This window comes from Talpa europaea (assembly GCF_964194135.1).
Source record: "Talpa europaea genome assembly, chromosome: 4".
In the NCBI taxonomy this organism is placed as follows: domain Eukaryota; kingdom Metazoa; phylum Chordata; class Mammalia; order Eulipotyphla; family Talpidae; genus Talpa; species Talpa europaea.
Window position 1 is genome coordinate 60,902,574 of NC_140070.1, and position 15,122 is coordinate 60,917,695.

At 36.5% G+C, this 15,122-nt stretch overlaps 1 protein-coding gene across 2 annotated transcripts in view; it reads left to right on the forward strand.

Moving 5' to 3' along the window:
- Positions 1 to 15,122, forward strand: part of RNF13 (ring finger protein 13) — a gene marked incomplete at its 5' end in the record, with an annotated part of 119,797 nt that overhangs the window by 42,676 nt on the left and 61,999 nt on the right. For both annotated transcript variants that reach the window (XM_084231280.1, XM_084231281.1), the window contains one exon: positions 11,574 to 11,661. In XM_084231280.1, the coding sequence (XP_084087406.1) occupies positions 11,574 to 11,661 (88 nt within the window). The remainder of the gene's footprint in view (positions 1 to 11,573; positions 11,662 to 15,122) is intronic.

Sequence of the window (15,122 nt, forward strand, 5' to 3'; positions counted from 1 at the left end):
ATATTTTGATGCTCCTTCATTTGGTGCATATATAATGATGAGAATTTGTCTCCTTCATTTGTGCATATATAGTGATGAGTGTAATGTCTTTCTGATGTATTGATTTCTTAATCACTGTATAATGTCCAATCTAACCTCTCATTACCATTTTTAGCTAGAGGACTATTTTACCTGATATAAGTATGGCTGTCTCTGCCATTATTGGGTCCAACTCTTCTTTTGTTATCCAAAAGTTCTTTTTAAGTAACATAGAAGGGTGGCCCTGGTGGTGCAAGGGGTTAAGTCAGCACTATGAAGTTAGCCGCAGCCACTGCAGCACAAGTTCGATCCTCAGCCGCTTGGGGAGCTGGCCCACATGGCGCAATGGACATTTCCTGTCTCCCCTGCTGCTCCCCTCAGCAGTGTATTTCTGTCAGTATGCCTTTTCTGCTCCCCACTGTGTCTCTGGTGAATCCTCTGACCTCCCCCCCCCACCCCCCAGCCCACACCCCAGCTCTTGTATGCATAAATAAATAAAATAAATCTTTGAAAAAAATAAAATGACATAAAATCTGCCATAGATATTTCCACTCACATCTGATTCCCTTTAAGTTTCTATAATCTCTACCCCCATATTTTTACACATTTCTTACTAGCTTATGTTCTATTTTGTTTGTTTGAAGCTTTGACTACATAATTTTAAGGTTGCATAAGTGTTCATGTTTTCTCAGTTCAGTTTTTCTTCCAAGACATTTTTTAAAATGTTAAATGTGGTTAGTAATCCTGGTTCTCATCCTGATTCATTGGGAAACACTTTGCTTCTCTAACAAATCTGATAGAATTGTGTTCAAATTTCAGTTCTGCCTAACTTAGGGCAGCTTCATTTATCTATCTTTCCTCATTTTAAAATATCAAAAGAATATCTACATTATAGAGTCTTATTAGATGATGGAGATAATATGTGGAAAGCAGCTGTACATAGAGACTTCTTTTATTCATGTAGTCTTTGATTTATGATTTATTCATATAGTGTTTGTTACATATATTCTATCCACATTTTCCCCCAACTCATCACATATATGCATTCTATTCATAATGATCTTGACAGCACAATCAGTTTTTCTCATAAAGTCTGTTTTAGTGGTTTCAGTATTACCAGTTTGTTCAGTTTGAAAATAGAAAATCATGTCATTTTCAGGGTTCCTATTAGAATTTGTCTTACTGAAGGCTGTTCCATTAGCAGGCTCTGGTATCTTCTGACCTACTGGCTATATAATAACAAGTCAACATCCCATATTTCTTGAAAGCTGCAGCTGATTTGTTGATCTGATATAAAATATTTACTGCATTTACCATGATTGCAACTAATAGCTCTGATCACATGTCTTAAAAAAGCATATTGATAATACAATTCAGAAGGCTTTTTCATGCCATTTTCAGTTTTGATGGCTGTTTCAGATTTAGGTTTGTTCACTGTGTGTACTTCTTATTAATGAGTTTTTCAGTTCTTGGCTTCCAATCGTCACACCATATGTTTGAGGTTACATTTTATGAATATGAACCCTGGCACATCTATTCTAAATGATTTAGATTTTATTTCTGCCTTGTATGTTTTTAAAACTGCCAGTTGTTGCTTAGTTGAAAATGTAATTTGACACGTAAGTTTTATAGTTCATAAACATAAGTATATTATTTTTGTTGGTATTCATATGTCTGTTGGTCCATATGTTTATGTGTTTCTTGATTTAATTTTATTACTTTATTTTAGAAATCAGTGGAAGCAAGCACGCAAACCTGAGGAAGCATTCTTGTTAAATTTTTAAAGACATGTTTTTATTTTTGGTAATTCACACCTATCCTTACAGAATTCCTTCCTATTTAGTATTTTTCTATTTTAGGAGTTTTATTATTTTGCTAGCAGAAAACAGCTTTTGATATTGATATAGTTTTATATTGTATTTATGCATACAATTGTAATTTTGATGTGTGAAAGAAAAATTTCTCCTTAGTTGCTTGGTACAGTTCTAAGGATCTACAGGCTAGATTTAGTTACACAGCATATTGTTATAAACCCCTTAATTTATACTGGTGGCTCTTAAAAGTTAGGGGTCAGAAAACCTCTGGTAATACTGATGTTTCCTTTCTCCCTTCTCATCAAAAAAGTTAACATATAGACGATTATAGGCGATTTGAGGACCCCGCCTGAAGATTTGGTTTGGATATGGGGTAATAAATGTATGCATAACTGTAATGCACTTGATAAGAAAGAATACAAACAAATAGCTCTAAATACTCTAAGCAGGGAGCCATTATTCTGGGTGCTTGGGGACAGCATGTGGAACAGAGCGTGGAACAGAGCGTGGAACGGCAGACATCAAGTAGATACAGAAGACAAACCTTGTTCCAAGGACATATAACCCAATAAATAAATACTGAAACACAGGAAAGCATCTGACCTGTTTAGATATCTGCGAGTATTGCGATTTCATAAGGATAATGATTGTCTGTTACTACCCTTGAGTGCAGCACTGTGCCCAATACATGATACATATCTATACTATCCTAAAGAGATTTTCCTCCTCCTCTTGAAAAACAGTAATATCTATGGGGAAAAGGCTGTGGGGGTTGGCATTTTCTCAATTTTGGTTGAATAATAGAATTCTTAAAAAAATGGATTAATCAGCAAAAATTAATAAATTTTCTTGATTATTGATCTTTCCTTGCATAATTGCAGAATAGGTCTTATTATTGTTAACTGATTGATTTTCATGCCTTTGTTAACATTAGAGTAGTAGGTCCTGTGTTGATGAACTATTTATACTATTTTAATTATGAAAAAAACCCTCTGACTATCTCTTGTGTTTGTAATGATTTAATGAGTGACTCCTCTATATCAAGCTATTTAATTGGTGCTGTAGAGGCTATAAATACTCACAAAATATTAATTCCTTGAGAGACTCTTATTTTTTTATAATATTTTATTTTATATAATTCTTACATCATTTTTCATCTTTGCACAATGTATGCATTTTCATTATGGTTATGTTCCCCATACAACTGCACCCCTCCCCTTATTTTGACTCTAGTCCTTCTTCTCCGCACCACCCCCCCCATAGTTTGTCTCTGGTTTATAACTGCTTGTTGATTTTGATTTTTACTTTGTATTGATTAGTCTTTTTCCTGGTCTCTTATATAGTTTTCTAAATTCCTGCTATGAGTGAGACCATGCGGTATTTTTCTTTTTCTTTCTGACTTACTTCACTGAGCATGATCCCTTCTAGCTCCGTACATATTGCTGCAAACTGTATGTGTTTATCTTTTTTGATTGCTGAGTAATATTCCATTGTATATATGTATCACATCTTCCTGATCCAGTCATCTATTTTTGGGCATTTGGGTTGTTTCCAGAGCTTAGCTATTGTAAATAGTGCTGCTATAAACATAGGGGTGCAGGTGCTCTTTGGAATTGATGTTTCTGTGTCCTTTGGGTAAATACGTAGGAGTGGAATTGCTGGATCATATGGAAGCTCTATCTTTAGTAGGTCAAGAAATCTCCACACAGCTCTCCATAGTGGTTGGACCGGTTTGCACTCCTACCAGCAGTACTGGAGAGTTCCTTTTTCTCCACAACCTCACCAACATTTGTTGTTGCTAGTTTTTTAATATGTGCCATTCTCACTGGTGTGAGATGGTATCTCATGGTAGTTTTGATTTGCATTTCCCTGATTACAAGTGATGTTGAACATTTTTTCATATGCCTGTTGGCAATTTGCATTTCATCTTCAAAGAAGTTTCTTTTTAGCTCTTCTGCCCATTTTTTGACTAGATTATATTCTTTGTTTTTGATGAGTCTCATCAGCTCTTTGCAGATTTTTGTGATCAGTCCTTTATCATTAGTGTTGTGTGCAAAAATGTTCTCCCAGTCGGTGGGGTTTCTCTTAGTTTTTGTTACTGTCTCTTTTGCTGTGCAGAAGCTCTTTAATTTGATGTAGTCCCAGCTGTTTATCTTTGCCTTCACTATCACTGCTTTGGGTGATGTGTCTGTAAAGATGTCTTTGATGTGCAAATCACGTAGTGTTTCGCCTATATTTTCTTCTATGTATTTTATGGTTTCAGGTCTTATGTCTAGTTCTTTAATCCATTTTGAGTTGGTTTTTGTACATGGTGTGAGGTAGTAGTCAAGCTTCATTCTTTTGCATGTAGCAACCCAGTTTTCCCTGCACCATTTATTGAACAAATTTTCTTTGCTCCAGTGCATATTCTTTGCTCCTTTGTCAAAGATTAGTTAACCATAAATCTGTGGGTTTATTTCTGGATTTTCTATTCTATTCCATTGGTCTGTGAGTCTGTTCTTGTTCCAAACCATGCAGTTTTGGTTATTATGGGTTTGTAGTATAGATTGAAGTCTGGGAGTTTGATGCTTCCAGTCCCTTTTTTTTTTCAGGAGAGCTTTGGCTATTTGGGGGTTTTTGGTGATTCCATATGAATTTCATCAATAATTGCTTTATTTCTTTGAAGAATGACCTTGAAATTTTGATTGGAATAGCATTGAATCTGTATATTGCTTTTGGTAGGATGGCCATTTTAATAATGTTTATTCTTCCAATCCATGAGCAGGGGATGTCTTTCCATTTCTTTGTGTCTTCTTCTATTTCTTCTAACAGTGTTTTATAGTTTTCTTTGTATAGATTCTTTATCTCTTTTTTTTGATTTATTCCCAAGTATTTCATTTTTTTTGTTTTGATAATAAAAGGGATTTTTTTTTGATTTCTTCTTCTTCAGATTTATTGTTTGTGTATGGGAAGGCTACTGAGTTTTACGTGTTGATTTTGTATCCTGCCACTTTACTGAACTGATTGATTAGTTGAATTAGTTTTTCTGTGGAGTTTTTGGGGTTCTCTATGTATATTATCATATCATTTGCAAATAGTGATAGTTTAACTTCTTTTCCTATTTGGATTCCTTGGATGTCTTTCTCTTGTCCTACTGCTCTGGCTAGGACTTCCAGTATTATATTGAAAAGCAGTGGTGAGTGGACATCCTTGTCTTGTTCCAGATCTTAATGGAAATGCTTTCAGCTTTTGCCATTGTGAATGATAACTGGCTGTGGGCTTGTCTTATAAGGCCTTTATGATGTTGAGGTATGTTCCTTGTATCTCAGGAATTTCACATGCTTTTATCATGAATGGGTGTTGCACTTTGTCGAAAGCTTTCTCAGCATCTATTGATATTATCATATGGTTTTTATATTTCTTTTTATTGATGTGTGGATAACGTTGATTGATTTTCATATGTTGAACCATCCTTGTATCCCTGGAATATATCCTACTTGGTTGTGGTTAATTATCTTATGGATATATTGTCGGATTCTGATAGCTAATATTTTATTGAGGATTTTTGCATCAGTGTTCATTAGGGAGATTGGCCTGTAGATTTCTTTTTTTGTGTTGTCCTTGTTCAGTTTTGGTATTAGTGTAATGTTGGTTTCATAGAACATGTTTGGTATTATCCCTTCCTTCTCAATTTTTTTTGAAGAGTTTGTGTAGGATAGGTACTAATTCGTTGCTGAATGTTTGGTAGAGTTCATCTGTAAATCTATCATGTCCTGGGCTTTTGTTTTTGGGAGGTTTTTGATTACCATTTCAGTTTCGCTGCTTGTAATCAGTCTGTTTAGGTATTCTATTTCTTTCTTATCTAGCTTTGGGTGATTGTTGAGTTGTAGGAATTTGTCCATCTCTTCTAGATTGTTGAATTTGTTTCCATATAAATGTTCATAGTAGTTTCTGATTATTCTTTTGATTTCTGCTGTGTCCATTGTGATTTCTCCTCTTTCATTTGTGATCCTATTTATTTGTGCTTTTCCTGTTTTTCCTTTTTGAGCCTGGCTAGGGGTTTGTCTATTTTATTTATTTTTTTGAAGAACCAGCTTTTAGTTTCATTGATCTTTTGGTTGTTTTTTTTTAGTTTTAATTTCATTTATTTCTGCTTTGATTTTTATTATTTCTTTTCTTCTACTGGCTTTGGGTTTTTTTTGTTGTTGTTCTTTTTCTAGTGCTTTGAGCTTTGAGATTAGGTTCTTTGAGTTCTTTCTTGTCTTGATGTGAGCCTGCATTGCTGTATATTTTCCTCTTATTACTGCTTTTGCTGCATCCCATGCATTTAGGAAGTTGGTGTCCTCCTTGTCATTCAACTCAAAGTCTTTTTTAAGTTCTTCTTTGATCTCCTCATTAGTCCAGTGGTCTTCCAGTAGTGTGGGTTTCAATCTCCATGAGGTAGGAGAGTTCCTTGCCTTCTTTTTTGGTTTATTTCTAGTTTGATGCCTTCATGGTCAGAGAAGATGGTTGGTATGATTTCAGTCTTGGTTTATCTGTTGATGTTTGTCTTGTGTCCCAGTATGTGATTGATCCTGGAGAATGATCTGTGTGCACTTGAGAAAAATGTGTACTCAGATTTTTTTGGGTTTAGTGTTCTGTAGATGTCTGTTAATCCCAAGCACTCTAGATCCTTATTTAGAGCTTTAGTGTCCTTACTTATTTTTTGTCTCATTGATCTATCCATTATTGATAGTGGTGTGTTAACGTCTCCTGCTACATATGTGTTTTCTTTGATGTTTGTTTTCAGAGATGATAATAGTTGTCTGATATATTTTGGTGCTTCTTCATTTGGTGAGTATATATTAATGAGTGTTATTTCCTCTTGAAGTATTGTCCCCTTGATCATAACGTAGTGACTGTTGGGGTCTCTTTTTACCTTTTTGAGTTTGAAATCTGTTTTATCTGATATAAGTATAGCTGTTCCTGCTTTCTATTTTGGTCCATTTGCTTTTAGGATTGTTTTCCATCCTTTAACTTTGAGTCTGTTTTTATGTTTTGTAGTTTAATGTATTTCCTGGAGACAGCAAAACCTTGAGTTTTGTTTCTTAATGCAGCTTGCAACTCTGTCTTTTTATTGAAGAGTTTAGTCCATTTACATTTAGAATTAATATTGATATGTTAGCATCTGTTTTTGCCATTGTGTTTGTCTTTCCTCTGATTTTATTTATTTATTCTTTTAATAACTTTTTGTTTTTTGGCCTTCTTTCATTGTTATTCATCCCTCTGTTGGTTCTGGCTTTAGGACTACTTGCAGTATTTTTTGGAGTAGGGGTTCAGTCGTAATGAAATTCCAGAGTTTGTTTGTCTAGGAAGGTCCTTATTCTTTCTTCATAGAGGAAGGAAAGGTTTGCGGGATAGAGTATTCTTGGTTGGCATTTGTTGTCTTGGAGTCTGTTGACTATGTCCCTCCACTCTCTCCTTGCTCATAGTGTTTCTTCAGAGAAGTCTGATGTCAGTCTGATTGGTCTTCCTTTGTTTGTTATCTGTTTCTTCCCTCTTGTCAGCTTCATTATTTTTTCCTCTTGGATTCTTGGTAGCTTTATTATTAGGTGTCTTGCTGTATTTTTCCTTTCATCATGGAAGTTTGGTGTTCTTCTTTCTTCTCGTATGTCTATTTTCAGCTCCTTCTTCACGTTTGGGAAGTTCTCTTCAATTTTTTCCTTGAATATTTTCTCTGTTCCTAGGTCTCTCTCTTCTCCTTTTGGGATTCCTATAACTCTTATATTTCCTTTCCTCGTGGAGTCAGATAGTTCCCGAAGTCTTTCTTTGGTCTTTTTCATTCGTACTTCTCTTTCCTTTTCTGTTTTCTTTTTATTTCTGTGACTTCAAGATTACATATTCATTCTTCCATTCCCTCTATTCTGTTATCACTACTTTTCCCAGTGTTCTTTAGCTCTTCTGTTAATCCTTTGATCGCCTGCATTTCCTTCATTTCTCTCTTTAGGGGCTCAATTTCATTCTTCTGAATGTTGTTTTCCTTAATGACTTTCGTCAGTTTTTTCATCATGGCAATTTTAATTTCTCTTTGTGGAAAGCTCAGATGTTCTTCCAAGTCACTGTCGTTGCAAGCTGGTGGGTGGTTTTCTTTTTGTGGTGTGTCTTTTTCCTGAGGAGTTGCTAGGTTTATGTAGTTTATCTTCTCCCTGCTGCCTGTTTTCTAATTTGTCATATGCGTTTGGGACACTGTCGCTGGTACTGGCTGGCATATTTTTGGTGTGCTCTTTCTGGGGTTTCGGAAACTGGTGATCTAAAGGAGTCAAATACTGTTATGCCAGACGTCTAGTGAGGCAGCGGTACTTTGAGTATGTTAATGGTCGCTGTCACAGAATATCCCTCCTTCTGTGTTTAATTCCAAAGGTGGGCCTCCCTGGTGGTGAAGCGGTTGAACCCTGGGCTGCGAAGCTGCCCGCAGCCTCTGCAGCACCCGTTCCATCCCCGGCTGCTCCCCGGCCACCTGAGGGGGGTCCCCCATGGCTTGCAGTCCTCCCCTGCCACCCGCTGCTCCCCTCAGCAGTGTACTTCATCCTTCTGCCTGCTCTGCTCCCCACTCTAGCTCTGGTGAATTCTCTCATCCTCCCGCGCTACTGACTTTACCCAGTGCTTGCTTGTATAAATAAAATAAAAATAAATCTTAAAAAAACCAAAATTCCAAAGGTGTGTCTTGAAGTCCCACAGACTTCTCTGGAGGTGGGACAGCTGGATTGCACTCTGTGTTCCAAATCACTGGATCTCCCTCTGGGCTCCAACTTCCTGCCAGTTGGGTCCAGGCTTGTGGGGGCCTTCAGTTCACCTCTGACTGCACAGGGAACCTTCTCCCTGTTTCAAGCAGTCTTTATTGAAGTAAGTTCCCTGTTCTAAAATGGCTAGTCGAAGACACATTTTCCTGTGTGTGGTCTGCCCTGGCCTTGCATGCCAGCTTCACCTCTGGGCTCGGACTGCTGGCCAGAAGGGGCCTGGTGTGGGTGAACTTCCCAGCTCACCTCTGGTCCTTGGGGAGCCTTCTGCTCGTTTCAAGCAGTCTTTATTGAAGAAATGTCCCTGTTCTAAAATGGTGAGTCAGAGATGCACTCTCCGGCGTACCTGGTCTGCCCAGGCCGTGGGTGCCTGTTCCCCCTGGGCTGCTGGCCAGAAGGGGCCTGGCATTGGGGAATTTCCCAGTTGAGATACTCTTATTTACTCTTTTTTTTTTTTTTTAAATATTTTTTATTTATTTGTATTTATACAAGCACTGGGTACAGTCAGAAGCGCGGGAGGGTGAGAGAATTCACCAGAGCCAGAGTGGGGAGCAGAGCAGGCAGAAGGACCGAAGTACACTGCTGAGGGGAGCAGCGGGCGGCAGGAGGGGTCTGCGCGCCATGTGGGACCCTCCTCTGGTGGCCGGGGAGCAGCCGGGGATTGAACCAGCGCTGCAGAGGCTGCGGGCAGCTTCGCAACCCAGCGCTCAACCGCTGCGCCACGGGGGAGGCCCACTCTTATTTACTCTTATTTCTTACAGATTTCATTTTTTTCAGTGATAGAATAAAAGTATTCTGGTTAATGCATATTACTGTCTTTTTCAAACATCAAATGTTTGTTGAATTCTCTAAAACTGAGCTTTAGAGAATTCATGGGTAATGTGGGGGAGAGTTTTATTCCATGTAAAGCCAACTTGCTTGATTGGATTTGAATACTTGAGTCTCATTTCTTTTACCTTGCACTCAAATACAGTCTGTCCGAATACATGGAAATTTTTTTTATTCTCAGAAACTGAACACATTTTCTTTTTTAAGCTGAACTCTTTATACTTTACCTTACTCTTAGAAACTTGACTATTTTTATTTTTATGAGTTTTAAATCATTATAGTGTGGATAGCTAAAATATAACTAATAAATACTAGACCTTGAGATTCTTTAAAAAATTGATTTCTGGGGCCTCCCCGGTGGCGCAGCGGTTGAGCGCTGGGTTGCTAAACTGCGCGCGGCCTCTGCGGCGCCGGTTCGATCCCCGGCTGCTCCCCGGCCACTGGAGGAGGGTCCCACATGGCGTGCAGACCTCTCCTGCGGCCCGCTGCTCCCCTCAGCAGTGTACTTCGGTCCTTCTGCCTGCTCTGTTCCCCGCTCTGGCTCTGGTGAATTCTCTCACCCTCCCGCACTTCTGACTGTACCCAGTGCATGTATAAACAAAACAAACAAACAAACCAGCAAACAAATAAATAAAAAGCATGCCTCTATTAAAAAAAAATTGATTTCTGTTTTTTTTAGAAGCATATGTAATAATTAAAAAGATATTTATGTACCACTATACAGTAATAATAAGATAATGCATTTCAATAGTTCCTTACCACATTAACTATTGAAAGAGATATATATATATTTATATAAGAACTATATATTTAGTTTTTAAAGTATTCTAAAGAGCTTTTAGTATTCAAACCTTATTATCTATGTTCATGTTATTTGCTTACCCAGTTTTCATTTTATTTAAGCAGTTGTGATAGGGTTCTTCATTTTTGCCAATAGTCCAAAGGTCATGCAGTACATAGTTTAGGTCTGCATTTATTTTTATTTCAAACAAGTACTGTTTTTTATTTTTTTTTTTTATTTTTATTTATTTTTTTTTTTAAATTTTCTAGAGGCATGTCTTATTTATTTATTTATTATTTGTTTGTTTGGTTGGTTTATACATGCACTGGGTACAGTCAGCAGCGCGGGAGGGTGAGAGAATTCACCAGAGCCAGAGCGGGGAGCAGAGCAGGCAGAAGGACCGAAGTACACTGCTGAGGGGAGCAGCGTTCGGCAGGAGAGGTCTGCGCGCCATGTGGGACCCTCCTCCGGTGGCCGGGGAGCAGCCGGGGATCGAACCGGCTGCAGAGGCTGCAGGCAGCTTCGCAACCCAGAGCTCAACCGCTGCGCCACCGGGGAGGCCCAAGTACTGTTTTTTAAAGAGGTATGATAATGTATTTGGATATTTTTCAGATATTTCAATAAAGAATATTCTTCAACACATTCAATCATGTCTTTATCGTACAAAGTTTACTACTTTGGAGAGTAGCTTTAGGAAATATTATATGATAGAACACAATGTAAGCAACTTAAGGCTGGAGGTATTTTAATTCTAACAAAACTTTAGAAAGGAAAATTAAAGAACTTAGTTGATGGTAATTAAACTGATAATAAGAATAGTTTTCATGTTGTAATGTGAGTTAGGCATGGTATTAAACATTTTAAAATTATTTTATGTTTGAGGAAAATTGTGTTGTCATTCCCATTTTAAAACTGGGGAAGCTGAGGATTAAGGAAGAAAAATAATTTGCCCAAATTTATCCTACTAATTAGTGGAAATAGATTTGAATTCCAAAGACGGATGACCCTTGAGCCTAATCATAACTAGTTTATACCTCCTTTATGTTGTATGTTTGTTACTTTGGGTGTTTTTAGTATTTTAGCTTATATTCCCATCCTTTATATTCTTCTTACTTAATGTTATGAGTGAAGTCAAGAAGATATATTATGAAAATGATATAAGTGAAAATGAATTTGTAAAAGACATTTCAAGAACACACTTGAGATCTATCTCTATCTGCCTACCTACCTATCAATCAATCATCTATACTTGTGTATGTAATCTAGTCCTATATATATGGTATAGATTTTTGTTTTATGTTTATTTATATTTGTTGAAGTTGCAACTTTATGATGAAGCACATTCTTCCTGTAGCATGACTATCTTCTGACTTGCAGGTTTTAAATGCACAGAGAGCAGGATACAAAGCGGCCATAGTTCACAATGTTGATTCTGATGACCTCATAAGCATGGGATCCAACGACAGTAAGTACAGGTATCACTTTTCTTCTCTCCTGTTTGACAGATCATTCATATCTAAAACTTAACAATTTCTCTTCTCTCGTTTTCTGTTTCTAAAGCAAAGTATGTATGCTCTTTGTCACAAAGATAATTTCCAATTTATATCCTTCTTGGGACAGTTTTATTTACAATAAAAGTGGAATTGACTTTTTTTCCCCCCCGGTTAGGATTTTTTTTTTAAACGTATGTGTTTAATTTTAGAACATGTGTTGATATTTTGAAAAAAAGTAGAAGGAAAACCAAAGCTTTAAATAAAGAAACATGCAGAGTGAAGGATGCTTTAGGAGGTTTTTTTTTTGTGATTTGGAGATTCGCAGCATTAACTTTTAGTATATGCAAATATGCTAAGTAGCCACTGTATTCTTGTGGAATTTCAAAGTCACATACTGTGTTTTCTTAAAACATGAGATTAGTAATCTCTTAACATACATTGGCATACCTATAGCTTTTCATTCAAAAAATAATACTGTATATTGTCCTTCCTTTTCCTTAAATTTCAGCTTGTAGGGAAAAAGTAAATTTTAATAAATAAGTGACTTAATCCGAGAGTGACTTGTAAGTCACTCTAATTTTACCTACCTAATTTAGTTTGTTCCCTTTTTTTTTTTTTAAACATATTTTGTGTGTGTATCTGTGTGTATTTAATTTGGTTTAGTTGCTGTCTCTCAGAGCACTGCAGATTTTAACACACTCCCTCTAGGTGCTATTAAGATGATTCATTACCAACATTCATGATTACGTATTTTGTTTTTCTTGTAACACATGACCATAGCTCTTGCCACTGTGTTCCACTGAGTGATATATGCAAGAAAGAAATTGGAACAAATAGCAAACCTAAAATTATGGCTGATATGCCACATTGGAATGTATTTAGGATTTTAAATAACTACTTCCTCAGTAGGAAATATTTTGGATTTTTAACCAAAAAATGCTTTAATAGTATAGACAGTAGTTCTTGTTGTTGTCTGAGAATTCTTTTTTTTCTTACCTGTAATATAATCTAAGGCAAAATGATATATATATGGTAGAGTTTAGTAATAGTTTCCTAAGCTCATTTCTTTATGTTTTAAATTATTAATCTTCTAACAAATTAAGTATCACAATTATAGGAACATTTGGTGCCTTTATGAGGTTTTAGCATTTCAAAAAATTGACAGCCTTTGCTTGGGAATTACAGGAATTACTACTTTTGGTACTGTAGATTCCTTTAACTATACCTTTTAAAAAAGTATTACCCACATAATGCATCCTAGGTCAGTACCTTTTGTGACCTAGTTATATTATTGGCAAAACAAACCTGAATTCAAATTTCACTTCCCACTTTTATTAGTCATAAATCTTTGAGCAAGTTTGTTTTGTATGTTTTGCTGAAAGCCATAACTCAGGTCTTAGTAACCCTTAAAACCCTTCTCAAGAGCTAAATATGTTTGGGTTAAAAAAGCTGATTAATATTTATAAAGTATTTACTCTTTTGACATGTTTGAAATAAAAATTTTGTTAGCTGGAAATGTCAGTTCCCTTTAATACCTATTTTGTCTTTGTAATACCATAAGACCTATTTGTTATAATTTCCTAAGGGACATGCTAAATATTAAAAGTAGTGCTTAACTCTATAATCCTGCTGTTGCCATGGAATATTCCTATGTCAAAGATTGCTTAGAATTTTTTTTCTTTATTTTATTGCTGAGATTTCTCCCTGTGATATTTGTTCCAACCTTGCATGTGTGTGTGTTTAAACTTCTCATATATCCAAAGATAATTGTTGTAAAGATCTTTACCATTTTCATATCTGCTCTTACTTGGTAGTGGAGAGGAAAGCATAGACTTATTAAAAAGAGGCATGTATCTATCCCTCCTTTCAAGCCTTAATCCATAGCCAAAAGGAATATTGCAAGTGTTCTAAGAGGAGAGGTTCCAGTATCCAGAAACAAAAGGAAGTTATAAAAGTCCTCTTGTTACCAACACTTCACACAAGGTATTGTGTCCATTTTTATTTCATCCAGGATACAGGATGGGCTAGCTCAGTAAGCCGATAACATTTGTCATCTTCCATAGACAGCAAGATGTGATGGGGGTGGGAATTAAACAACCTGAGAACAGGAAATAAAGGTTGGTTCCATCTCAGTTGATACATGACAAGATCTGTGCTTTTGGGATAGTTATTCAACTTTCTAAAACCCTTTATATATATATATATATATATATATAAAAGTATGAATAATTTTATTTTTATTTGGTGTGATAGGTTGTGAAGATCATATGAGAACAGGTATTCAAAGAAACCCATGCCATGCCATGGCAGAGTGGGAAGAGCCTAGAGTTTGAGTATAGGCTTTGTAGATTCCTAACTGTATAACAGGTTATCAATATCTTTGGATTTGTTTCTTCTCCTTTACTGTCTTTCTTCCTTCAGTATTTTTTGACAACTTACTTTTCACCAAGCATTGTATTAGGTACCAAGACTACAGAAGGGAATGATGTGGTCAGTTGTTCTGCTCTGATACCTTTCATTGAGGCAGCAGAAAGCAGTGGTTAAGAGTGCGGTTTCTGAATGTGTGCCAATTTTTGAATTCTAGCTCTATCACCTGCTAATTGTTTGACCTTGGGTATGTTACCTAACATCTCTGTTCCTCACTTTTCACATCTGTAAATTAGGGGATGATAATAGCACTTAACACACTGGGTTGTGATAATTGAATGAACTAAAATATCTAGAAAACTGCCTGTTTCATAGTAATCATTTAATAATTATTTTGCTGGTATTATTATTGCTGTTACTGTTCTTATTGCATTATAGAGTGGGAAAGAAAAAAATGAACACATAATCAAAGATGTGTGCTGAGTGTTGTATCAGGCAACACCACACTATCAAAGAAATGGGAGTCATGGAGCAAGCTGTTATGGCAGAATGCTGCCTAAAAGGCAAAACCTGGCCTTTTTATTGGTTGAATGATTTCATAGAGTCAATTACTCGGGGCAGGGGAACAAAGAGAAAAATGTTAGAAAGAAGTAAATGTATGCTTAGGCTATCTAGACTTTTTGGGAAGATGAGTCTGAGGATCCAAATTAGTTTTAAGGCCCATGTTTGAAGATTGAAGTCAAGATTCTGACCACCACTTGTGGTTCCGATCTTATTAACAAGGCAGACCGCTGATCAGTCTGTGTGATGCAAAGTTACATAACAGTTGATGGCTCCCCAAGTGTTCCTTGTCATGCCTTGTAACTATATTCATTGTCAGGGGATTAAGCATCCTGCTCTTGTTTAATTTGAGGGGAACCTTTGCAGGGTGGTTTGCATACTTTAAGTTTAGGTAATTGATTGACTGGGCCAAATGGACTTTGTACTGGAAGGATAGACTGTATAGCCAGAATGGTAGCTTAAGCAGCTGTTTAAGCCTAGCAGAGTTAAATTTTGGTAAGTACTG